Below are 27,392 nucleotides of genomic sequence, written 5' to 3' on the forward strand. Positions count from 1 at the left end.
AGTTTGACAGAGTATGTTTTCTTAAATTTCAAATCGAAAAGTTAGCAGAAGAATCAATTTATTCATAGAATCATAGTAGTGTCTAAATTCGAAGGGACCTTTCAGATTATAACTTTCAAAAGAAATGAGCCACTGAGTTGGCCAAGCAGCTCATCAGATTGTAAATTATACGTTCTGAAGACTTGAGGCACTGAGGTAAAGTTATAGTATCTCTGATGGTTTAGATTTTGTTACAGAAGGTTAAAAAAAACCATGCATTAGTACAAAGTCAAAAGAGATCAGAAACAAAAGGCTTTGTTATTCTGTCTGGCATGGCAATTAGTTAAACTTTCTGTTCAAGTGGGTAAAATCAGTGCTTTGTGAGGTATTGTGGGAGAAATCTTGAATGATTAGTGATACATAATACGTATCTCTGCAGTGTAATTGCGTGTGTGTGTGAGTGCGTATGCATCAACCAGCAGTAGATGGCTTAAACCTGATAATCTCCATAGTAAATGTCTACTTCCTCCCTTCCCTACATGTGCAAAAGAGATAACAATATGGTGCTTTGGGGATAAGCTTCATGTATGTCTATCTTGTTTTGGCTGCATTTATTGTAAGTAACTTTGCAGTATAATACAAACAGTTTTGAAAGACTGAATTTCTTGGTGACACGGAAAGACGAGGGAAGTTAACTTTAAGTTGCAGAAGTCACAGGTAAAACTATTCCAACATAACAGGCATGTAATGTGATATACAATCAAACGGAAGGCAAAAGGAGCAAAACCTCAATTTAGAAGCTCTTGTTAATGAAGTAAAAAAATTTACTGAACACCCACTGAACTGTACTGACTGAAGACACAGTTCATTCTTCAAACTCTTTCTAAATTTTTTTTCCAGACCCCTATTTAATGTGCTTTGTAGTGATACTCCTTTGTTTCCAAACAAATGATTCAGAGCCCTTCTTAGTTATAACACCCCTGCTTTATACCATTAGTCTTACATTTTAACTTCCTCACGTAAATCAGATCCCACTTAAACAAGTTGTGATTCAGATACACAAGTGTATCAGCTGTAGCTGCACCCCTGCTGTCGCTGTTGGCTGGGAAAGGACTCCCTGCTGCAGAGGGCTCTTGGAACTCAAAGGTGACCCCAGCCCAGTGCAGCAGGACAAGCTCACTCTCCTTTGCCCCCAGCCTTCACTGTGCTGTGTTCTAATGATATTGAATTAAATGTATTGAGCTTTGCTCTCAGTTCATATTCAAGGCTGGTCCTGAAAGGTATTGAACAGGGCCGAGGAATTAGAACATTTGCAAATGAAGCTGGGTTTTATCCACTCGGAATTGTTCAACTTTACACCCTTCACCCACCCCAAGAAGTTAAGTGTCTTGGACAGTATCTGCGTATATTAGTTGTCATTTCTTCCTATTTTACTCCACATATTTTAATTTTCCAACCACACATTTCAGATACAAAATGGAGAAGAGAAACAAGGACAAAGCGAGGGCGGGGGAGCAGCAGGGAAGAAAACTGCTGAGAAGGGAAAGAAAAACTGACACACACACCCCAAACCAGAAGAATTTCTGTTTTCACAAAGGAACTTGCAGTTGTCCAAAGAGTTGGCAGGAATATGTTAGTCTGGTACATAATCCAGGTTCTAGTACAGTCTACGCTTCTCACCACAGGACAATTCATATTTTTAAGGATACATTAATTTTAAAGTATTATGTATTTTCCTATATTTAGTAGGTGTTCAGTTCCTAATTCCAGAAATAAACAGAAATTGTAGTGTGTCCAAAAGGGGCTGCATGACCACTCTCTAAAGGCAGCACCTGCACTGAAAATTTTAAGAGATTGTATAACCACTGCAAGGCTATAACAAAACGCTCAGCTTCTCTAACCCTACAGGAAGATGTGCTACAATATCTCCACAGCCAATCAGCAGCACTACAAGCCTCAGACCAGGAAACCCTTTAAAGTACAGTATGTGTGAACATTGCAACAGGGACTTTCTCATTGCTGCTCTTTTTTTTTCTCTTCTTCATGCTTATAGGATGACAAGACAGATGTGAAGTCACTCATGGCGAAGTTTAACACGGGTATCAGCCCCACAGAGGATGTTTCTGGTATCAGTCGACCCTTCAAAGTCCCAGGACAGCGTATCCATACAGGATTACAGACGAGGAAAGCGGCACTTGAGAAATTTGCAAGTCAAGGAGATCTAACTTCTTCAGGACCCAGTACCTTTCACAAACCTGTTCATCCTAAACCTCCTGTGGCAGGCAAGCCTTCAGTTGATGATAAAACAGAGAAGGATCCAAAGCCCCCATATTTGAAACCAGTGGCACAAAGGTTTGGGGTTCATCTTCAGGCAACTAACAGAGAAAATGATGGAAAAGCTGGAGGCACTAAACCTCCCACCAAAACCAGTGACTTGGCAACAGAAGAGCCAAAGCCTCTGTATCCAAAACCTGCAGGGAACAAGTTCCTTAACTCTGCTTCTCATGAGAAAGAAAAAAATCCTCTGGAAACAAAACCAAATTCAAATTTTGCGCCACAGGAGAATGAGACAAAACCAGCATTTTCAAAAGTAACTGGAGCTAAGGAAAAGTTCATGTCTGCAACACAAGAAAACAAGCCCAAGGCTCCTGTCTCTAAACCACCTCTTGCACAGAAACCTTCTCTAAACCATGAGGCCTCCCACAATGAAGACACTTCTAATAAAAATGTTTTTCTGCAAAAAGGACTGTCAGGCCCTAGACCAAATATACGCTCATTTAAAGCAGCAAAGGAAATGGATGAAAATAGTAACTGTGCTGCAGAAGCTGCAAGCAGTCATTGTTCCAACATGGCTCTGAAGCCTACTGGCCACTGGTCCGGCTCACTTCAAAGCACCTCCAAAACTATGGATGAAAAGGCTGAAGAAAAGGGAATAAGTGCTGCCAAGAACATATTTCTCAACAAAATCATCCAGGAAGAATCAGGTTCATCTTCTCCTAAATTCCATAAGACGAACACAGCACTTGCTGCAGGAAGGCCATCAGGTGGATCGCAAGAGAAAGAGGATGGGGACAGGAGCTCAGGAACCCCCAAGCGAAAAGCCTTGCCCCCACTGTTCAAACTGGGACAGCCCCCGCAGAAGCCCAGCAGACCCCCCAGTGTGGACCTGGAAAGGTTCCAGAAGAGCAACCCAAAAGACAGTGAGTCCTCTCTGTTTTTACTTTCTTAGGTACTGGCTTTTTTATGCATTAAGCAGCCAATTCATTTCAGGTGGAATCCCCTCTTCTGTTCAGAAATAACAAGAAACTTGTGCGTCAGACAACCCCTTAAAGCTTTAACCTATGCGTGTGTCTCCTCTGTACAGGACAGAAATTAAAATTATATTCTCCCTTCCTCAGCGATGACGTGTAGGATGAATACTTTCTGTATTGCGTTTATTTGTTTTTCAAAACTACTTAGATGTAGCTATAACTTGTGTCAGGGAGTTTAAGTATTTTTCTCAACAGACGTTTAAGTCCTGACTTCCTATAAATGAGAGGTTGATGTTGTGCGTCCTGTTCTCAACAGTAACTTCCTGGGCACAGCTTGAGGTCCAGCAAAATGATATACCACAACCTGTAGTAAAGACACTTTTTTTTTTTCTTTTTTTCCTTTTTGCCTTTCATAATGACAGCGTGACCATATAAGCTGCTGTATTTTAAATTTTGTTTAGAAAGTTGAATGCTGTCCAAAATGACAGAATAGATTGTTCCCACATGGAGCTGCGTTGATTTTACACCCAGATCTGAATCCAGACTCCAAAAGTATCTCCTGGACTCAGTGTTTTCTGTTAGGTTTGCATGATTTCAGCAGTGTGGCAGTTAGTAGCACCTGAGGCTCTACCTCATTATTTTTGTGAAGAACGAAGCCTCTGAACGTTCTGATTGTTGTAATCCAGACATGAATATTAAGGCTTGTCACTAGGTTTCCGTAAAATTTGAGATGGTCTTGTGTGTGATGAGAGCTTCTGTAAAAACATTTTAAATATCTGGGAGGAGAAAAATCCCTGTGAAAAAAAAGAAATTGCTGTGACTCCACTCCCGCAGAGTTCTGCTTCAACAGATTCCTTTAACTGCGTAAGACAAGTTGCAACAATGATAAAAGCTGTTTCCGAGGCACTCAAAATAATGCCCCTGTAAATCTCATGTAAAAATGTAGTTTCCTAAAGTTAGACCCACATATCCACTGTCACTTCTTTGAAGGAGACATCGGTTTTGTGGAGGCTGTGAATTTCCTTAATTCTCCCTTAAATCACCTGTATTTCAAACTTCTGGGTTAAGGTATTCCTCCAAAGCTTTTCGGCACTCTTTAACAATTCTAAAAAGTTAAAATCAGCCACTCTAGTTGGAATGGGTGATACCAATTGACGTATTTCTATTACAAGTTTTATAGTACCTGAAGGAAGCCTTTTCTGTTTTCTTAGGGCACCAGAAACTAGGAACTGTGATTGCGTAAGAAATCATGATCACATTTTAAAATCAAAGTTTTAGGTCGTATGGGCCCAGAGGAAAGCTGGTCTTTGTCTTGGTGCATAACAGAAACAAGGACAGAAATAAAAATGTATTATTGTGTTAAATTTTTATGTTTGGGTTTTTTTTGTTTGTTTGTTTGTTTTCTTAATGCACTGCTGTCTGCATTGAGCTCAGGAAGCAAGGAATACATTCAATCCTCATGTATATTTTTTTAGCTCGAGCAATTTTAACTCAAGTAATTGCAAATAATTGTGTCAGGTGGTACACACAGATAGTTTCCAATAATGAGGGGCATTTCACCTACGTTAGTCTGCCTTAACCATCTCTCTTAGATTTAATTGAACAGATCAGACTTAGACTCTTAAATTTTCAGTGTAGTCAGTGGGAAAGGCAGATGCCCAATGGTGTGATTCAGAGCGTTAATGTTAGATGCCCAACGTAGCTGATGATAGATGCTCTGAATAATTCCACACTGTGCACGTACAATACATCAGGTACAGTCATGTAATATAATTGATACAAAATTTGTCCTTGTGCCTTCGTATTTACAATACAGTATGGCCTGGGCTTCAGCAGTTTTCAATGCACACAAGCTTGGTCTTCCTGAGACAGAAGACATTCAAAGGGGTTAAGACCGGATGACAAAGCTCAGAACTGACTTTCTCTAAAGAAAAGAAGTCACACTAAAAACACAGTGTGCAGGCAACTATATATTCTGTTATTAATTCCACTCAAAAATTAGAAGTATATCAGTAACATAAAATGCTTTTCTCTTGTTCAGCTAGATTCTGATTTTCCTGTGTACACTACAGTTATGGAAATGCTCTCACAAATCCATGACTGGGGCAGATCCTCAAATGGTGTAAATTTGTGTATCTCTTTAAAAGAGATATGTCAATATAAAACAGTCTGAGCAGCTGCCCGTTCTCAATAGAGCACTGTTCAGCATGACTGGCTTTACTTGAGTGCCCAGAGTAGTTTCAAAGTGGAAAGGCAGCATTTTCAGCAAATGACACCAGCAAATGCTTTGATTAAAGAAAAACAATAAGAGCTTTGCTAGTTAGAACTTTGAGAAGTCCTGACGAAGGCTGGAAACACCCAAAACTACAATTAATTTTTTTAAAGTACATTTTTTAGTTTATTTTTAAGTCATCAATGGAGGAATTATTTTGTTTATTTGTTGTTTATTCAAATATTCTTTTTTTTCTGGTTCCCATGCATTTACAGACACAAGGCATTTGTTCATCCTCTTGTTAAAACTGAGGGTTAGAAATATTTATCCTATGCATTTAAAATTACTACAGTGAACAGGGCTGTAAGGATAATACCAGCACTTTTGCTAGAAGGAGGATCTCCAGTTGTCACTAACCAGCACTAGTGCAGCCACCAGCCAGGATTACTGGCACTGGGAACATGAGCTAAGGATGCAGCTGCCCAATATGGTGGCACTGCTTGTTGTCCAAACATGTTGCAAAATACACTAAGCAGAACTAAAGGGTCAGACAAAGTCTTCTCTACTTCATAGTCTTCCGGTCAGGGCAAGACTGAAAGATTTAGAAACCACATCAGTAGAAAGCTGTTCATAGTGGCCCTGACCTTCAGCCTTCCCCTGTAGAGCTGGCATGTACACCTTGGTGTTTTGTTTGGTCTTAATTAATACAGCTCATTTCTTTGTAGAACAGGTCTGGTGGAGAGACCAGGTGTTCTAGAGTGAATCCTGAACAAACTTGCATTCAGTTCAACAAAGTTATTCATCACTGCTGGGTTTCTTGGAACGTTAAACTCAAATCAAAAAACCTACCTACTTCGGAAAGGCAGTTAAACTGAACTGTTTTCTTTTTTTCTTTTTTTTAAACTGTCATTTCAAGAATCAAAGTCATGTCAGGAAGATGCCACCCCCACAGCAGAAATTCTTCCTGCTCATTACTTTGTCCTGATAAACAGCAGCTTGCCATAGCTACTTAATTTGCTGCTGTGATTCAGATGCTGAGTAAAAAGAACAAGCAAATGGAAATGGTCTTCCCATCCAACAAAGCTTTCTGAGATCTAAACGGTGGGGGTCTTGATCTTTACTAGGGTAAAAGTTAGTCTTTGTGTTGTCCTTTGAGAAGAGAAAAGCTCCACACATGGTGGTTGTTTTACTTGTGTTAGGGGCATGTGCCTGCGGTGCAGAAAGCCTTATATTGCCTGATTTAAACCAGGAGTTTGAACTCAACTTTCTCAGAAGAATCAATTCACCCTTTTTTCTTTGGTTGTTATCCTTTCCGACGAAAGCTGCTTTACTGGTTTTTCGTAATCAATATTCACTGGGCATGAAATAACTTTAAATGTTAAAGGCTGAAGGACTTGCCTTAGATGCAGGCGTCATAGTTATATGTGGGAGAAGGATTTAAACTGTCCACCATGCCTGCATAAATACTAAGTGATGCTGTTTCGGTGTTCGCCTTGCTTTGGACTACAAATTTTCACCTGGTCCTGAAAAATTTTTCTTGATAAAACTTCTGTAGACACAAGTGTCTTGCTGAGGAAAACTTGCCTATTGATGCATTACTATTTTCCAGTGAAAGCAGGTTTTAAGAAATTCCTGTCTATGCCTGTGAATACATGGCACTCTCGTAAATTCCTGTGTTATGCCCCATTACAGCAATTTTCCCTGAGAGATCATATTTACGTCAGCTTAGAATCAATGAGATGCATGTGCATCAGAAAATGATACTAACGATACTGTTTTATAATAAACACCCAAAGTGCAAACAGGCCTTGTTAGAAAAAAGAAGAGAAGCAAAGTCATTTTGCAGACAGTTTTCCATGTGAGGCTACAGCCGTACCGTTGCTTCCAGAGGAGAACTGCACCTGGGCTGACCTCAGTGGGATCATGTGTGTACAGATGGCCACGCACATAAAGTCAGTTGAAGGCTCAGAGTTCCTAGCACTCGAAACACCTCTGAACACGCCGTGAACCATCAACACTAGGGCTTCAGCAAGGGAGAAGCTTTTGAGCTCTACTGGGAGAAACAAAAGGAAACTACTGAATCTAGGCGAAAAGACAACATGTAAGAAAATTCTCATTATTTATAATTTGGGTTAGGGTTGCAGTCCTTGTAGAGGTTCTGATCTGTGATGGATTGTGTACCCACACAGTGACATGCCTATCTGAGTTGGGTAAAACAACCAGAGAGAAAGGAGGAATGAAAATTTGAGGTGCATTGTCAAAGCTCTCACAACACACTGTTGGCAAAGTAATTAACAATCAAGCACAATAAGCATGTCTTAACTGTCTTTGCAAAGCCCCTTAGAACCAGTCAGTATTTGCTCTTACTTGATGGCAAAATAAAACAGCAGCTTCCAAAGTTTTAAAGTACAGGGGATTTTTTTATCACAGGATGTCACAGCTGTTTACTGCAGAATCTGGACTTAAAAGGTCAATGTAGGTTTTCTTTTTTATACCTCAGTGCTAGATCAGATGAAGTTATGCAACAGCTCAGTATTAAGGTGTAAGGAAATAAAAAGAATTGTAACTTGAGACAAATCATCTGGTTTTTAAGACAAACGAAACTAGAAGTAGGTGATAATATCAAACACTGTTCAGGGTGGGGTGGGGGTAGCTGTGTGAAAAGATGTGATGTCTTTGTTTGCACAGGTAAACTGTAGCACACCATAAAACACTGTACAGCTCAAGAAAGTGTCAAAATAATAATTTCAGAATAGCATGATAATTTTGTGCAACATAATCCCTGGACTTTGCTATATATAGCTAAAATGTTGAATTTTAAGTAATATCAAAAATGTACAGAAGTGAGACTATTTCTGGGAATTTGAAGACTTTCAAGGCTTTTTGCCGAGTCTTTTATTAGATTCCATGATGTGGAAGTCTATTATTGTTGGTCCCCCATATTTTTTTGACCTGAAAACTACAGAAGTGAAGTTGAAATTACGATCACACAGATCTGCCAAGAACTTAACTCTACTGGATCTGCTTGAAAGCAACTACAACATCTGGACAAGTAGCTGTATGTAGTTTTAGTGGAAATGAATGTAAAAGCTCTTCAGGTTTCCTCTAAGGACATTCCTCTCTCTCCTTCTCTGAAAGGGAGAGAATGCAAACAATTCTTCTTTCAGCAGGATTATACTGAGATATTTTACACCTCTGAAAAACAGGAGAATCAATTTTTTAACTTCCTAGAATGGAAGAATGATCCTCAGCTGAAATAGAGTCAAAGTTGTGAATTTATCATGAAAATCACACTGCAGTGTATGAAATCCCAGACAATGTACATAGTTTGGTACAAGTGCAATGACATCACCCATGTGGGTCTGACCCCAAAGGAGTTGTCTTGCTCATGGGATTGGTATAAAGTCAGTTTCAAAAAAGACGTTTGAATTCCTTTCTAATTTCAATATTATTCCTTTGTCCATCTTTCAATAGTTAAACCTTAAGTTCGAAAAGACCAGTTGAATTAAATTTCCCTTAGTCTTTTTGCTCACATCTTAATTCTCTAGCTATAAATACATGCACCATAACTATAGAATGTAAGACTAAACTTTTTCAATAAGCAAAGAGTAGACACACACTTTCAGTCTGCTTCCATCAGAGAGAAATTTTTTCAGTTTTTTTAAGAGCCTCCACAGCAAAGAATATTAATGCTATGGAGGAAACCCTGCCACACTGAAGTTTTTGAAGCATTACCTTTAATTGGTCAAGGATTCATCATACACTTCTGCTAAAATATGTGGACAAGACTACAAATTAAACTGCTAGCATAGTTTACAGCACTGAAAAAAGATAGATCAAGTTCTTTATGTGCCTAAGGAAACAGAGAGATCTAATCCAAGTTATAGATAAAATAATTCTTGAGGGAAACCAACATTTAGTATTTCCCTGCAGAAGATTGTTTGGGTACAATTTGCTGTGTTGTGCATTAGGAAACAAAAGTACACAAAAAACATTTCAAATTAGTATTTAAACTCATTGCCCTTTATTATTTCCTTAGCTACAACAGTCTGAAATATATTTCAAATAACTTAATGTATATTTTTAATTAAAAAGGAATAAAACGCATCCATCAGTAAGCCACAAGAGGACAGTTCCCAGTTTTAAATTTTCCTAACTTCCACAATCATCACATTCATAGATCTTCCCCTAAATACCTACATTTTTGTTTACTAGGCCTTATGTGGCACACTTGTTCCCTTCAAGATGATCTGATTCTAGCAAAATTAACAATAAGATATGGGTTGTTTATATCATAGTATAGAGGCACAGAAATATATTTTTCTCATGTATACACTTGTTATAGTCTACGTATGAATTCTAGAGTCATTCCTGTAGTTGACTATGCTAAATCCCATTGAGTCAGCTGTAATAATTCCTGAGCGGAGACTTCAGAATCTAAGATGAAGAATTTAGGACTCTGAAGATAAATCATGCAAATACACCTGTTAATTCTGTTGAGTAAGACTAAACAATCATTTACTACGACATGCAGCTTAAATTGTTCTGAGACCACTTTTGGTTTGAATGAAAGTATATGCCTAATATATTCTCTCAATAGGTCTGGACTTCTGCAAAGGACTGAAGGAAACACATGCCGTATTAGAAACCCATGCCCACCCTCCAGCAGTGCTGGATGGGCCTAACACAATATCTTAGGGATTACACCACATATGAAAAGAGTCTTTGTGAAGGAGTCTTGAGAACGCTAGTTAGAAAGGAGACTTTATAAGGAGGAAAGTAAAAGATAGCTAAGACTTTATCATGGAATGTGACAAGATACTGCAAGAGACAAAAACAGTAAAACTGATGGAACTGAGTAATTCTCTCTGCTTAATTATGTTTCCTTGCTCTAGTTTTTGAAATCTTGTTATTTTCTACACCTATTTTGATTCACATGAAGAAACACTTTTGATGAACCTTCATCGTTTGATTGCATTACATGGGTCACAGTACACAAGTAGCTCTGCTGCACCAGAACTGAAAGAATTCTGATTCCCATCCATATGCCAGCAAATAATGTGAATACAAATTATACTAATAATTGTAATTTAGAGCTCAATAAGAATGATATGAACTGTCTGAAAGTCTCCCATTCTTTAAGTTGATACATATTTTGCTGAAAATCTGCTTTGCAACTAATTGTAGCAATGAAGTTTATCCGGCATATCATATTACCTTACAGACAGCTTTATGGTAAAGCCGGAAAAAACTCTTTTTTCCTAGATATGCAAAAATATTGTGTGGATGAAGTTCTGCACATGTTGCTGGTACCATTATTGGAGAATGCATCTTGAACCCTAAAGCTCTCATGTTTAGCTAGCTCCAAAACAATGGTTTGCAGTCTGTTTACTCATAATTACAAGAACGTTTGGCATGTATTTCCCATATATTTGAAGTCTGATACATAGTGAAATTTCTCTTTGAGCTTGGAAGTCTTCATTTCTCTGTACTGTTTAAATAATATTTCCTTAGTGGCACACAAATGTATACCCTATGCAGCATGCATAATGTTTGCCTTTGAGACAATATATACAATATTAGAGCAAGTATTTCCATCTTTTTATTTCCTAGACCCATTTTGGTTCACAGGAAGAAACACTTTTAATGAATCTTCTTAATTTGGTTGCATTACATGGGTAACAATGCACAAGTTAATAAGTTGACTAATTAAGTTAGTCATCCAAATAGTTCACTAGAGGAAACAGACACTCATTCCTGAAAGCTTTGATCTTAAATATTAAATGCTAAAGTAAACATTACACGCTAATAGAGACAAACAAAATATTAAGCATTTCATAGTAAGCGTGATAGGAAGCTTTTGAAACAGTATACTAACAATTGATTTTATCCTAAAAGGTTCATTTTAGTAATGAACATTTCTGAGATCATTCGTTTCCATTTGAAACTGAACCCTCCTAAAGTGTATGCATTTTGAACAATGATGTTCCTTGTTCGCAGATCCTGAAGAGAAAATGTGCAAAATCCCACTATTTTAATGCAAGGCTTAGTTGCATGGGAATTTTTTAGGCAACCCGGGTTTTATACATCAGTGTTTATACGCCTATGATTAATTTCTAACTAGAATTGCATGCTATGTAATGATGTAATTACTTTTCAGACTGAAAAATAGGTTTATGAAATTATCAGTCCCTTCATCACTTTGTTGGTTAGGGAAATAGTCATATTTTAAGTAAATTTGTTCCAGTACATTTTTTTTGCTTCCCTTTGCATCATTGTACACATTTTCTTTTGCCTTTTCTTTCAAATATGAATGATTTACCAAAGATTTATTTTAAACTAGTGGTATCTTACATGTCCTCCATCTCTGGATACTTCCAATTGCTTTTTTCTTGCATACGAAATGGTACCATGCAATGTAAAATTAACTGGCTCAGGTTTAGAACTATTTCTTATTAAAAAAAGGAGTAATCATTAAGGCTTTTTACCAAGCAATGAAAAGTTTCACCTATACTTCAATTGGGAATTATTTTTCTGTTCCCCTTTAGGGAAGGGTAGGCTTCTGCATACGATTGCACATCTGCAGTTATCCCTTTCCTTACGCCAGTCAGCACTGCCCAGACAAAGCGTTATGAATATCTAACTTCATATTTAGTCAGCATAAGGCTCAGTCCTCCAAGCTTTTACATACAAAAGTATTTTGGATGAAACCTGGGGATTTTCTTTTAGGAGTAAGATTATGTGCATGCGTTATATTTTTCAGCTGTCAACCTCAACTGCAGATTTAGATGCACACTTTCAGGTGTTGTTTGTCCTTCATCTGTTTGTCCCTACATTCTCACACAGAATGCGAAAAACCTTCTAACACGTATGTGGTCGGGGACTTAATATGTCACCTCTGTGTCACTTACTTAGAAAATATAAGGCATATAAGAAGTGTTATGTGAAATATCCTTGAGGTAGTCTTTGCATCTGCTCTGGAAACAAGATTTCCCAATTGAGATCAATGAGAAGATCTGCTTAAAAAGGAACAAATTCCCCATCTGCTCTGATCATGTTTTTCATGACATATGAGAAACAATCAGCAAAGTAGTCTTAAAATGGATGGACACCTGTACTAGGTGTCCATTTTCCCTTTTTCCCTTCCTTCAAATTTCCCCTTTTTTTGGAGGTGATCTCCTTTGTACAAAGCTGAAAAAGCAGTTTTACCATCTAACTGGAGGTAGAATCCGGAGACATGAGAATAAAAGAAAAGAAAATAAAGAAAAGAGTGTACTCAGGCATTTCTTAAAGTGGAGTCTGGACTTGAGGAGGGCAATAATCAAAAACTTTCTGTGCTATTTGTTTTCAACGTGTGAGCAATGTCTCCAATAATCTTTGTGCCTCTGTTGTTACAGTATGTGTGACAACAGCATAATCAAAAGCACTGAGCTTCAGTAACATTCTAAGTTTACCTGCTTACTTTGAGCAGCTCCAAAGAAGCATAATTATGAAATCTGAAACTATGGCTTGTATCTAAATGAATATGCGGGTTAGGGAAGCGGAGCAGAGAACAGCTCTCTGCAAATTATCAATAAAGTAGGAAGTGGGTGATCAGCTGCTGCAGATGTTGTTGCAGGTTCTTAGCAAACCCTCTGTAAAACCCAAAAGCTTCCCAGGTCTTGCATGTAGAAATGGTGAAGTGTTTTGCAGTAAAACTGAAAACCGATGTTGCATTTGCAGAGTAGCTCAAAAGCATTTTGTTTTGTAACAGGATGTTTCTTTCAAAATGCAAAAATTTCGATCATGTAACTGCTTGAAAAATCCTGAAGTCCTTTTTTATAAACACTAAAGAAATTCACTAAGAAATTTAAAATTCCAGGCATCTTTTCCTGCAGAATGTTTGGAGTCTCCTTGCAGTAGCTGATCATTATCAGGTTTTCTTCACATTAATAAAAGCAGAAGGGGTTGGCACCTCATCAGTAGCTGACTGCATCAGCGGTCAAAGGGAATAAGGTCTAGCCAAAGGCCAAAGAACGATGGTCTGCTTTTTAGGATATGAAATGAAAAAACAGGTTTTCCCCCTGTATGTGCAAGAAACTGCCTTGTTACGGAGGGATTTTCTTACATATGTATATTGCTATGTATATATGGTGAAGTAGGTGCAATCAGAGTGAGCTGGAAATGGAAGGCAGTGTGATATGCATTGCTGTTCAGTTCCAGTTTTGTTTCATATGGAATCTTAGACTAGAAATTCCTGGGTCAAGGCAATGCATGACTTAGATGCTACAGCCTGACACTTTAAACCTAATTCACAGTTGTCTTTGCAGTTGAGTCTGGACTGCGTAGAGGCTGGAGGCCAGTGTAATGCATTTGCAAGAGAGTGTGTTGCTGATAAGGTGCAATAGAGCTGTTCTGAGCTAATTGGAATTCTTAAGCACCATTGACTTTGAGAGAAGGCATACATTATTGCTGCAGCCCAGACAAGGTGTGAGAAAAATATGAATAGCTGAAGCCAGACCAGCCCCTGCTAGGATGGTATAATTTCCTACTTCAATGGAGATTATCAAAATTATTATTTGCCTTTGTTGCCAGTTAAAAGCTTTGTACTAAGTAATCATATTATATTGCAGTACAGGTTGAATTAATCATCAAAGAGTGTATCTTCAGTCAATAGATGTTGAACTGCAGGTGTGAGTGCTAAAAATATGCTTTTTTTTTTTTATTTTGACTGCATCTGTTTTGCTCAGGTTGATAATTAGATACTGTTCTATGTGCCAATCTCTCCTCCAAAAAGCGAATACTGGTACTTAGGGAGGGGATAAAGAAAGACATGTTATTTCAGCTTTGTCAGTATTGGAGCCCTTGCACAAGTCAAACTTATTTTACGATTTTGAAAAGGACTGGGGAGAACTGGCTCTGACCAAAGTACTGTTTCCCATCAGATTCCTATCCCACTGAGTACTGCTTGTTGCATGTGCTCCTCCAATAAGGACTCCAGGCACTGCTGGGATTTCCCTTCAGTCTGCCACACATTTCTGGTATTAGCATCTCAGGACAGAGTAATACAGCATCTCAGGACAGCACTGAACATTTCAGCAAAGTGAGAATATGGAATCTTTGTCTCATCCTGCCCTGAAACTTGCTTTTTACTACATAAAGCACATGGATTCAAAATAGCTGGACTTATTTTGAGTTTTTCACTAGTTTCTCTTTGAGTTCACATTGGAGAGGAAATTATAGAGTACTGTTAGAGACAGGTTGATTTCTCCTGAGGTTGTTGAACACAGAATATCTGGACATGAAGGGAAGATAGGTTCTTTCTAAATGTTATGTTAGCTACCAAAGAGCTCTTTCACAAGCCAGGAATGGCAAGGGTCAAAATTACAAGTTCTACATCAAGACAACTTCAGAGCCCTGAACTTCCTGATAAATAAACGTTCTCCAAAAATGTCGCTGCGTGTATGCAAGTTGTTTGAGAAGGTTCAGCAAAAACACAGGAGAAGTGTTTGCAGTGTTCTGTGTGCAGTTCCGCTGTATGTGCTGAAGCTCTGGGCATGATTAAAGAACTTTAATACAACAAGCAGCATAATGGGATATTTTGTACTTTCTATGGACAGTTTCTATGGCAAGTTTCTCTCAGCTGCTATACAGCTGCACAGGTTTTGAGGAACTCTTTCCTTTTCATTTGTTCTTTCATTTCTCTGTGAAGAGCTTCAGTTTCTACATCTGTTTTTTCAGTGTGGCACAGCATGTGAAAGAGCTGAGAGTCCCAAGAAGAGCAAAGAGGCTATCTGGAAACTGAGGTGTTAGTGGTCAAAGCTACCACACAGCAATGGTCCTTAACACCGTTTCCTGTGATGAGATTGTGCTTTGGGTGCATATCAAGTCAGGATGTAGTTTCAATTTGATTTCTTGTTCTGAGTGTCTGGAGCTGGCTTCAGTTCCGCTACCAGCACAGAGCTCTTCCATGTTCTCAGAGAACCAGCTGTCTCAGAGTCACAAGAAGATGGAACTGGAGTCAAAATGAAATGCTCCATTAAAATAGGAAACAAAACACTATTGAAACATTATGATATCTTTGGCTCTGTGGGCCTGATTATAACAGTTTTTTCATACCGAATGTCACCTTCCTACCTAACTCATCCCATTGTTTTCAGTGTTAGAATTAAAGCAGTTTACACCCACATCAGTTTCAGTCAGTGTAAGCGTTGGTAATTACAAGTCTAAAGGCAGGGAAGAGTCAGTTCTAATAGTTAGAATATAAAAAAGCAGTGTTTTCATTACTGTGATGATCATTTAATTATTGTTAGATTCCAGCGTTGTACATAAATTAAAAGGGACAGGTTGTTCAGCCCTTATACTTAAAAATAAGGACTTAATCTAAAATGAATGTGGTGTTCTTTCCTGGCTAAGTTTCCTATTGCCTGGATTTGGCTCTCAAGAGACAGCAGATGAAAGAAGTATTATGCACAGAGACTTGGGCAGAATTTTTACCTTAAGTCCTATAAACTAATCACAATGAAGTAACAATGTATGATGACATAATGCATGTATGCATGTTGTGTATATACACAACGCTGTATTAGGGCAACATAAATATAACCACGGAAAAAACTGATACAGGATTCCCTGTTAAAACACAAACATTTGAGTGTATAATTAATACCAATTAACATGCCTTTTATGAAAAAAAGCCTTTCTGGTTTCTTTATTTGATTAGAATCTGCTTAAAAGAATTCATTTGCAGGTACATGCTTAGATTGTCAGTATTATTCATCTTTATCAGGGATTTTAGAACAATAAAACACTATAGCTGGCAAAGTCTGTGGATGAATAAAGACTGTGAACAGTTAAATGTGAACACACAGTCCTCAGAAACTTGGATACAACAAAAGCACAACCATGTGTAATCTTGGCTCATTTTAAAAAAGTTTGTCTTTACTCAAATGCAAATATACACATAGAAGGAAGAAATGTAAACAATACCAGCTAAATGAGGTAATGTAATGCTTTGGGAAAAAAATTTAGACATCATAAATAACTCTACAGTTGAGTAAGGACAATGATGTGACAGAAAAGTCTAATGCATAATGGTTGTCAGCCTGTAACCCTAAATTCTTGAAGTTTTACCTTTAAGGAATCTTCATATAGTTACAAAGTTTTTGAATAAAAGCTTTTTGCTAATGGACCTTAGTTTGATATTCAGGCATCTGTACATCCAAAACAGGAGGAGGGATGGCAATCGGAGAAAATACTGAAACCCCCTGGATGCAATCAGTAGAGATACGGCCAGATGAAGAATGACTTGTAATTTTCATCACTGCATGTGGCAGACAAGTGCATGCTGTGTAGAATTCCAGTGCCAGATTTTTACAATGCTGTAAAAGTTGCAGAGTTACAGAAATAGCTACAAATTAATTGCTAGATGGAAAAAGCAAATGCCTTGAGATGAGATTTAAAAGGTTCTTTCTTTAAAGTTATCAAAAAGAAACCTGAGATATTACTTAATTTCAGTGGTATCGATACTTTATGGGTAGAAAACACTGGTTATAAAAAGGCATTTAATCTATTAAGCAGAGGTAGAAATAAAAGTAATGGAACCTGAAGCCAGATGAACTTAGAAAATAATAAGATGCAGATTTCAACAGTGAGTGAACTTAACCAAACGAACTTTGTAGTGGTACATTCTTTCTCTTATCCTCAAACAAGTGGGTCATCTTTCTGGAAGAGAAGTTTTAGCCAAAAGGATATTTTAGTAGATCTCTCGCTGTTGTGCTCAACATAGGGGCAAGTATTTTAAATGTGATGTATTGTAAAATGTAGGACAACAGAGGATGTCGTCATTGAATTGGAAGGGATGTAAAGAAGTTTTTTTGTCCATCCCTCTGTGTAGGGTACAAGCAACTGTACTAGAAACTAATTGTGCTGTAAGTTTATCCTACTTCTTCAACATCGATCTCAAGCCATGGAAATTCCACCTTCACTATTAGAAAGCACCTCCTAACAAATTTTGCTGGCCTTCAGACGCATTACTTCTTGCATTCTCCACCATGGAAATGAAGGGGAAAAAAATTACCCCTTTCTTCTTTGCCAGAGACTTAGTTGCTAATTTTGTTCTCCCTCAGTCTTGTAATATTTCCCTAAACAACGACCATTTGTTCAATATCTCCAGGAATTCATGTTTTCTAGATGTCTAATCATTCCCACTCTTCTTGTTTGGGCTCTCTCCATCTGGCACACGTTAACCCTGCTCTAGCCTCCTCAGTGCTAAGCGAAAGGATTATTTCACTTGCCTTTTGCCTATACTTTTGAATAAAATGCTAAAAGATGTGTGAATAAAAAGATACATCATACTGTACAACATTAATGTTGGCATATCTTAAATTGTAAGGGTCTGCTTTTGCAAGATTAGTGTTCCTTAACAAAAGCACCAAAGAATTCACCTGTCTAATTAGCAGTGTTGGAACTTGTAGTACTTTGTTTAAGTAATGGAGGAACGTAACAGGTTTCAAATGCACTGCTACTGACATGTGTGTTGACAAGTTGCTCCAAGCAGCCATGAAGCCCAATTAATCCAGAAATGTTTGAGTTCTTTGTTAGTAAGCGGGAAAACTGCCAAGGCTTGATAATTCCACTTTGATTTCTGTGAGACACATGAGTGGTCCTTCTAATAGTTACCAATTCCTCCTCTCCTGTCTATTCCAAGGATAGAATTTCAGACTCCCAAGCAGCTAAAGAAAGCTCTTTCAGTATTTTTTGTAATTTTCAGTCTGGATATTAAGCATTACTAAATATTTGTCATTGTTCTATGTTTCCAATGTGGTGAAAGTTTTTTTTCTTGACAACATTTTAATCTCAGTAATTCAGGTGGGAACTTGAAGAAAATCTCCAGAAGACAAGGGGGTTCTTTTCGATTGTAATTGTTTTTAACTGAACTGTGAATTTGCTTTTTTCCTTCTGCTCTCCTCTTCCTTAGATTTTGTTGGATTTCCCTGTATATATCTGGCGACAATTCTTCCTGGGTAGCTTTTAATCCACTTGTGTTATTTGAAACAAAATTCTAGGTTTAACATCATGGCATTTAAATAGTTACTATAACTTGGTTGTGGCTTGTACACGGAGCATGAATTCATTGCCGCACACATGTACACCAGCCCACTCCTGTAATTATGGCTTCTGTGCATGATGCACTGCATCATCTTGTTTTTAAGGCTGCACCTGTTTGTTGAGGGTGTAGCTTCCGTGCAGCTTCTCAAACTGCCACTTCTAGTACGGGCTTGTTAGAAAATTAAGTCCAGCCTTTTACAACTTACATTACAAATGTATTTGAAGTTGTATAAAGACCTGCACACCTCTTAATCAATGCCAATCATCCCTTCCCTTGAAATTCAGTCTGTGAGCAAGAAAAACTCCAGCAAGTGCTCATGTGAAACTCTGCAGCTGGTCTTTTCAAGCAAACTGTAGAATTAAATGATAATTTAAAGCACAAGAGCTTATATACTAGATGAACTGATGTTTTTGTGTCTTATTCATGTCTTGGCAAAGGCATTTTCAAGGCCTTCTGTAGGCAGTACGTTATTCTAGGCAGAGCCTCTCTACTCTGGTATGGGAAGGCACCAAATATATCCAAGGAGCACGTTCAATAAAATGTATTTGCTCTGGGGTATGTGCAGTACTGATATTTTATCCTAATACTTCATGTAAGCAGCGAGGTTCCTTCTTCAGCTGCCTGCTTGATAAATTCTCTCTGTTCTGCTTTTTTTCAGGCCCTAAAAATGAAGGTTTGAAACAGATAGCACCTTCCTCAGCAGCACTCTCCCCACCTGTACCTCCACCACACTCTGCTACGCAGTTGCCACCTCCTCCACCAGCCTCTCACCCATCCCTGCAGGCCCCAGCAGCTCCGAGCCTGCCTCCCAGAAACATCAAGCCCAGCTCTGAAACAATGTAAGTGAACGTAAACCCCAAGATCTTTATTTTCTCAGCTTTTTCTGCCTGTTACTTTGCTCATGCAGCAGCAGATTAAGGCTGGAAGTGTCCAAGGTTTCTGGGAGAATGAGGTCCCACACCACTTTCCTTATCCTACCCTGTCCCTGCCTATTTGGAATTAGTTTTTATTAGCTTGAACACTCCAGCTATGCAGTTGTTTCCCTAAATTGTCTTATCTATAACAACACTTCTTTCTGCCCTGTTGGCAAGGGGAGGGGGAAGGCAACAGACATCCTGCTGTTTTTTTTTAATCCAGAAGGGTTCAAAGACCTCATAGACTGATAGAAAATCAGCTGTATCAATAAGTGAAGCTCCCCCCTGCATTTATCTTGGGGAAGAGGGCCAGAAGGATCAGGACTTTCAGTCGATATCCCAGGAAGCAGCTTTGCAAGCCAGGGGTACTGAGCTCAGTGCTGGTTGTGAAATTGTACCAGGAGCCACGTTGTGGCCTGTTGTGATAACACTGAGACGCCTCTGTGGCATATGGGGCTCCTTTCTTTATCGTTCTTTGAAGAGCTGAGTGCAAAAGGGGAACCTCCCAGCAACAGTGTTAAAGGCACTTCAGTCTAGCGTCAAAACTGATTGGAAAAAAGCTGAGCCTGAATAAAGAGCTACTCCCTGGCCAGCGGTTACTGCGAATAGCAGCAAACGGCACACAGGGAGAATATATTCGGCATTAGAGAGGTGTATGTCAGCTCACACACCGTATTTTCGTGCGGATGGTGTGACAACACCAGTCCAGCGCCGCTGCTGCTGCTGCTGCTGCGCTGGGGGCGGTGGGGGCGGCCCTGGGCGCTGCCATCACTGCCCCATCTAGTGGCCGCCGCGACGGGTGGCCCCGCGGCCTCTGCAGAATCCCCCCTGGATAACCTCCTTGCCAAATGCTTGGGAGCCAAGTGTGTCCTCTTCCCCTTCAGGGACACGTGAAATTTACCTCCAGATTGTCCGTCTGCTCTCCTGTTCCTGCGCAGCCCTCTGCTGAAAATGTGTGCCTGGGTGCTGACACGTTTTCTTTCACCCTGTCTCGGTGCTTTCTCCATCAAGCCAATTTTAAAAGATCGCTTTCTGCTTTCAAGTCCTTTCTTTGATTGCACCTCTTTGGTGATGACTGTCAGCCCTGCTTTTCTTTCAGCTATTATAAGTTATTATAAAATTAAAGGTCCCTGATGTTATTATTAGTTACATTCTCGATTTCTTGCTTCTCTGTTCGACAGCACTTTTAAATCTGACATCAGAGACCTTTGACCTGGCCTAACCTTATACCACTGCTTCTCTTGTCCCTTGTTTAGACTTTAAGCTCTACAAGTCAAAGAGCAACTCTTAGAGTGATCTTTAACATTGTGCAAAAGTCTGGTGTTCTGCTTGTACATTGTGTAAGAAGCCTGCACCTGTGAACACGGTTAAAAAGCCCAACATATCCTTTCCATTCAGTCAGCCCATCTGCCTATTATATTTTTCATACCACGCTCATCTCCATGGCATCTGAGTGCCTTTGGCTCATTTTCTCCTTTTATACTCAGGATCAAGGTGTCCCCATGTGAAAAATCAAGTCACAGTCAGGAAGAACAATTTAGGGAATCCCGTGGGTACTTAAGTAACATATAGCGCTCAACAGACTGTCTAGCCATTGTATAAAACAGCTGGAAAAAGTACCAGAACAATGGTGAATGAAAATGCAGTCATAAAACCATCTTCATAGGTTTCACATGTCCACTTTTTCATATTTACAGAAGTCCAGACAATGAAGAAAATTACGATGACGTTGAATTTGTTTCACAGGGTAAGATGCATACTTTTTAATTAATAGAAGCTATATGAGGCTGTAAGCATATTGTATTTATTATTATCATTATTATTATTATTATTACTGTATTAATGAGTGACTTGTATAGCTAAATATGCTGGTTCTACAGTTTTATGGGTAAAGATAATTGTCTCGTAACACTAACTGTTCTATAATTAATATGAAAGACTCTCAGGAACTGCTTTAAATATCTCTCCTCTCCCTCACTTTTTTTGTTAGAAAAATGCTGGGACTGTAAATTACCAGATTTTCAAATCTGAACCAAAATGAATGCTGCTCTGAGCATTGAAGAGAGTTGAAGCTGTGTGCTCTGGTGAAGCGGGCATTGTTTTATACTTGATTAAAAAAAATTTGTTGACTGTGCTTTTAATGCCGTTTTGTGGTCTGCCTTCAATAAGAGGCAGTGAGTCGCTGTATTGTACCAGGGCAGCCAGAGAAGCAGATTGTGACGCAAAGAATTTCAGTCTGCCTTCTGATCTCTCCTCGAGAGGAACTTGGTCTGTGCCAGGCACAGTATGCATCGTTTAGTGTGCTAGCCATCCCTCCATCCCTGCCATACAGCAATGTGGGCTGTGGAGCTGAAACTGAACCCATGCTCTTTCTTACCTAACTACCTGCAGAGTAAGGAGGAAGCAGGAGGTTCACAGAGATTCGTCTCCTGCAGCCCAGGGTAGAGGCTGGCTTAGCAAAAGAGCCTTTGGCCTCCTTATTCAGCTGTTGGGCTGGTGCAGGTAAGTTCATTGAGGTCTGTTTAATTAGGTTTTCCAGAATTACTTTATTTTACAAATAGGCAGTTTGCAAACAAATAGCGTAGGTAAGTTCATCAATGTCACAAAAGAATCTTTAAAACAAATTTTCCACTTCTAAAAATACATGGTGAAATAAGCTATTTTGTAGGTATTTTTCACAGCATACAGTATACTACAAAAGCAACCTGGAAAAACTCTGATTTTTGCATTCATACCCTCATTAAAGGCCAGAAGCCTGCACATATTTCTAGTTAATATCACTGGCATTACTAGCAGTTTGTAAATAGTTAATACTAGAATTTATTGTTTTCTGTACAGCAAAAAATAAATACCCTGTTTTTATTTTTTGTCATATAGGTCGTGGAAATACAGAGGGGGTAAGTATTATCCCCCATGATAAACATATCCTTTTTAGCACAAATGTATAAATTTAGTAAAATCCCTTCAACACATTAGAAAATTAATTGCAGAATGAATCCAGTATATATTGACAGTAAATTGTAGAAGCACTTACTTATTGTGAAGGACAGAAATAAAACTGGGTAAGCGGAACAAACTGGAACTAGTCATCAAAGCTGGCTAGACACCAGAAATTGTTTTTTTAAAAAAAAAAAAAAAAAGAAAAACCACCCCTTCTATGTCCACTGACATTTCATTTTACTGAAATTTTCCAGAAAAAAGGGCTTTGTTCTATTATAGTAATAAACCACTTGTTTCAGTTAAGCACAGGTTTGTATCATGTCTTTAAGTACCTGTCTACATTAGGACTAAAACAGTCTCTGAGACCCTACTCTGAGTCCCATTTAGATCCCTAACATTCCAGTTTAACTATCGTTAACCCTGGCACCTTCATCATGGCAGTGCAATCATCAACACAGTTAAAAGCTTCCCAGGACTAACATTGCAACTAAAACATCCACTTTGGATTAAGTGATGTGCTAGTGTGATTGTAGCAATCCAGGACTTTAGAGTTGTGGTATCAGAAAAACAAAGTCAGAAAAAAAGAATAGTGAGTTTGAATAATGTAGTAACTTGGTTTGGGAAGATTAAATTGATTTGTATTTACACTTTGCTGTAAATGTTTTTATATAGTTTGTATGAAGCTTACATAGCAGGTTTGTTTTTTTCGTATCTTTCCAAATGTATGTAGGCCATTGAAAACTGATTTTTTCTTATAGGGCCAAGAAAGTGATGGAGAGATGTATGAAGACATAAACGACATCAGGTAGTAATTTTAAACTCTATAATCTATTGTATCTTTATTACCAGAAGCTTGCTAGCAAAGTTACTTCATCTGGCACAAAAGTGTGATACCACTGCAGTCCCTGACAGGTATTCTTGTGTTCATTCATTTCACCTAGAGAAAGTCAGGTTGTTCACAGGTTCTGTCCAACTTAGATCTGCTACACCCTGGGCTGGAAAAACTCCTGCAATAAAACCATGTGGTTACTGTGATGTAGATAACAGAAGTCTGATTTCTGATATAAGGAACATGTCTGAATCACTATTTAGAATTACCCTAGGAGGAAAAATAAGCTCAGCCCCTTGGTACTATGGTTCCAGATAGATCTTTTGTTGTGGTTGTTTTTCTTGCTCTCTAGATAAATGTACTTAGAACTCCTATGAGAGGAGGGATTTACTTTTCTCATGGCCTGAGTCCCCTAGCAGAGCTACAGAGATAGAATATGAGCACTGGTCATTCTTCTGCCATTTAGCCCTTTACTTTGAGGACCCTCTTCCTCTGCTAATGTCTAAATGTATGGTATTCACTGTATGACAATAGCCAAAGAAAAGCTCTAAATCCCTTGCAATAAGTAACAGTCTAATGTTCCTACTCCAAAATACCTTGTTTCAGATGCAGAATGACTTTCAGCAAAAAATCATTGTTGAATTCCCTTTGAAAATAGATAATTTTAAAACTATATAACCAAAACAAGTGATACTCATTCAATCTTCTTTTAATATAGTTTGAGCATATCGGTTCAGCAACAGTACCAAAAAAGGAAGAGGAGGGAGCCCACTCAATCAGTTCCATAGGGTTTGTAAAGCATAGCTTTTCCAGCCAAGCCCTTGTCAGCAAATGGCACAGCTGTAGCTGTAGTCCTAATTACATCCCAGGGCCCAGATCTCAGTACTATCCAGTACATGAGGCACAGCAGGCAATGTACCCTGGCTTGATAGACACATTTATGATGCAGTGCAGAAGACTGTTATTTGTGTAGACTGCTGGAACAGGTTGCAGTTAGTTTTAAAACTGCAGTCCAGTGGTAGCTCAGGCTTCAGTTCAGGCTACATCAACCACTGATGGCCTGGGTGAACATTTAACCACTGCAGCCAGTGCCGCAACATCTAGACTGCTACCAGTTTCCAAGGTTGCTTGCCAAAATTAGCTCAGAGACGTTTGGACATGCACATGTAGAGCCAGTCTCTTACCTCCAAATAACCTTTTCTGGTGTACTGTCCCCTTGAGGACAGCCACTTTAAATTATATGTGTAATATAAGAGAAAGGGCTGCTTACTCTATTTGTTGCTGCCACACTAGGGTTTAGACTCTGTAGCTTTCATTTCACTGGGAGAAGTCTTTTTCCATCACATGTAGTTCTTTGTTAACCTTGAGTAAGAATGCTCTAGTAAGATTTGCTTCCCCGCTACATTCAATCCTGGCAATGCCCTTTCAGGTCATCAAGGGAAAAAGAGAAGAAGCGGGACAAGGAAGAAAAGAGAAGAATGGACCAAGAGAAGAAAGAACAAAAGGAAAAAGAAAAGAAAGAGCAGGAAATAAGGAAGAAGTTCAAAGTAAGCTTTTGGTTTTGTAATCTGGCCAAAGACATGTGAGAAGCATTATTTAGCATTGTCAAGTTCAAAATACACTTTTCAGCTGGCTACAAAACTATTTGTTATGTTTGGTAGTTCAAGCACCTGGATGAATTCTGAATAAAGGTTTAAGCTACCCTCTTGTGTTTGGTATGTGCTTGACTTCAGGTTCTTTACTGAGGGCAAAGACACTTTTTCAGTGCTTATATAGTTTTCGTTAAATTCCCTTCTCACATTCTTTCTATGTAAAAAAGCCTTAAAAACATTTCCTTTCACGTTTCTGTTTAAAAAGCATTTACGTCACTAGAATAGCATCAAAAGTCCTTAATAAAAGTGGGAATTGTATCCCATTTACTTAGTGTTTTTTCTTTCACTGGAGTCAGATACAATAGTATCCAGCCCTTAAGAGATTTCAACATTATATTACAACACATTTCACTTGCCATGGTCTGAAGGGACCTAAAGGGACTTCCAGCCTAAATGGGAAGGAAGGGAATTTTGCACATGTAGGGGAGCTACAGTCACTGTCAAAGCCTACGGGCTAAATGATGAGGGAGTTCTTTCTGGTTTAGATCATTTTTATATAGCTGGTGGCCAGCATGCTACCACAGTTTACAAATCTGCCAGCCATTTTCTGTTGACTAATGCCTGTTCACAATGCTCCACTGTGCTTCTTTCAGTGTCATTGTACATAGTGGGCAGTTTTGTTTTTCTTCCTATTGTGCTCTGTACACAGTAGGTCTGCTTTGGAGAGACTGACATGAGTTAACGAGTAAATATTAAAGGAAAATATACTAATAGTTAATAATAGTGGGTTAGCTGGCATTTGTCAGCCCCCAGTCTATTTTTCAGACCACTCCTGTGAAGTATAGTCATTAGTGCGCTGGATGCTTTCAGGCTGCAGACTGCTCTCTTGCAGCCATTGAAGTATGCTATTATGCTTCAATGCAAACAAATATATTTTAGTGCACATTTTCCTTCCCATTTCTTCAACATCTATATAGATTAGATATTCCTGAGCTAGTCTATAATTGTCAACAGTCACACGACTCTGAAAGATCATATATATCTTAAAGCCAAAGATACTAAAATCCAAAGTGGTTTCTCCAACATATATTAAAGATCGCACAAAGAGAATCCCGAATTCCAGTAAACACTGTGATCATCTCCTTTGTGTACTTGTGGGATCGTTTATAGAGTAGAATCGTAAACACAGACCATTATGTGGTAGACTTATTTATGTTAATGAACATTTACCCATATAGGCAGTTCTGCTGGAACTACATGGAGCTGCCTACTGCAATTAAACGTGTACATTTTCTGTGAAAGGCTCCATAGGTTAGCCTGTTTGTATTTCTGTGATTTTGCCGGTCACTTCTTCAGCTGCCTTATTGCTATGCTGTTGCTCTTTCTTTTCATTCCTGATTATTAATTTAAACTGTGTAGCTGGGGACAGGATTGATGCCTTTCTGTTTATTTGCCTAGACTATTTTGAATGTCAGTGAAACAAGTAATCGTCATTACAGTTATTTTCTCTTTTTTCTGAATGTTTGGGAAATAACTTCATTTTTCCACATCTGTGATTTCTTTTGTTGCTTCCTCTCTGCAGTTAACAGGACCCATCCAAGTCCTTCATCAGGCAAGAGCTTGCGTTGACCACAAGGGAGGGAAGAATGAGCTGACTGTCAAACAGGGGGATGAGATTGAAATCATTCGCCTCACAGACAATCCAGAAGGAAAGTGGCTGGGCAGGATAAAAGGATGTTGTGAGTTCTGTTTCTTCACTGTGCTCCTAAATGTTTTCATTGGATGACAGCAAACACGTGAGCATTACACCAAGGAGTAGCCTTACCAAGGCTGAGTCACTGGCCACCAAAGTAAATAATTACCACAACTCACCCTCCTGTGCTTAGCTGGCATGCAAGGCTTAGTTCATAGTAGGAAGTTGTTGTATAACACGTAACATCTGCAGGCACCAGAATAAGTTAGGAACAATATGTTGGGATCTTCATAGACCTGTTGAGAGGTAATTCCATGTCAGCCTTCAAACAGCATCACAATTTGGCTCTGTGCAAGTAACAAAGACCACATTTTTTGATGTCTTTGTATTAAAAGGAAATGGGTGTTCCTAAAATAGAAGCAGAGAATATAAGGTCCTGTTATAAGTGTTTGTCTTGTTTCTATCCCTATGGAAAGTTTCTAACTGATTTCTAGATTTTGTTTTGTCTGTAATCGAAGATGTTCCTCTAATTGTATAAATATCATCAGTGGATCTATGAGTATGTTAAGGGGTTGATAATCTGGGTTACAGTGAAGACATTAAAAGACTCATCCATAAAATGAATGAAAACTATTAAAAGCACTTTCTTGATTTTTAAGGAGACTTAAATTACAGTAAGTTCAGTAAGACAGTTCACACATGTAGAATTGGTCAATAGCAGCTGAGCACTTTGTAGTACTGGATGTAAAAAGACATTAAGGAACCGGACCGTGTCTCATACAAAGAGAGGCTGAGAGAGCTGAGAGTGTTCAGCCTGGGGAAGGGAGGTTCAGATGGGAGGGTGTAAAGTAGATGGATCCAGGCTCTTTCCAGTGGTGCCAGAGGCAATGAG

The 27,392-nt window shown here is 38.7% G+C and overlaps 1 protein-coding gene across 8 annotated transcripts in view; it reads left to right on the plus strand.

Annotated features, from left to right (window-relative positions):
- The window catches only part of FYB1 (FYN binding protein 1), a 67,609-nt gene that overhangs the window by 22,263 nt on the left and 17,954 nt on the right, over nucleotides 1-27,392 (plus strand). For all 8 annotated transcript variants that reach the window (XM_063320951.1, XM_063320950.1, XM_063320954.1 and 5 more), the window contains exons 2-8: nucleotides 2,033-3,179; nucleotides 19,191-19,371; nucleotides 21,144-21,193; nucleotides 22,324-22,343; nucleotides 23,145-23,191; nucleotides 24,645-24,762; nucleotides 26,390-26,546. In XM_063320951.1, the coding sequence (XP_063177021.1) occupies nucleotides 2,033-3,179; nucleotides 19,191-19,371; nucleotides 21,144-21,193; nucleotides 22,324-22,343; nucleotides 23,145-23,191; nucleotides 24,645-24,762; nucleotides 26,390-26,546 (1,720 nt within the window). The remainder of the gene's footprint in view (nucleotides 1-2,032; nucleotides 3,180-19,190; nucleotides 19,372-21,143; nucleotides 21,194-22,323; nucleotides 22,344-23,144; nucleotides 23,192-24,644; nucleotides 24,763-26,389; nucleotides 26,547-27,392) is intronic.

The sequence above is a fragment of the Chroicocephalus ridibundus genome, chromosome Z (genome assembly GCF_963924245.1).
Source record: "Chroicocephalus ridibundus chromosome Z, bChrRid1.1, whole genome shotgun sequence".
NCBI classification, from domain to species: Eukaryota; Metazoa; Chordata; class Aves; order Charadriiformes; family Laridae; genus Chroicocephalus; species Chroicocephalus ridibundus.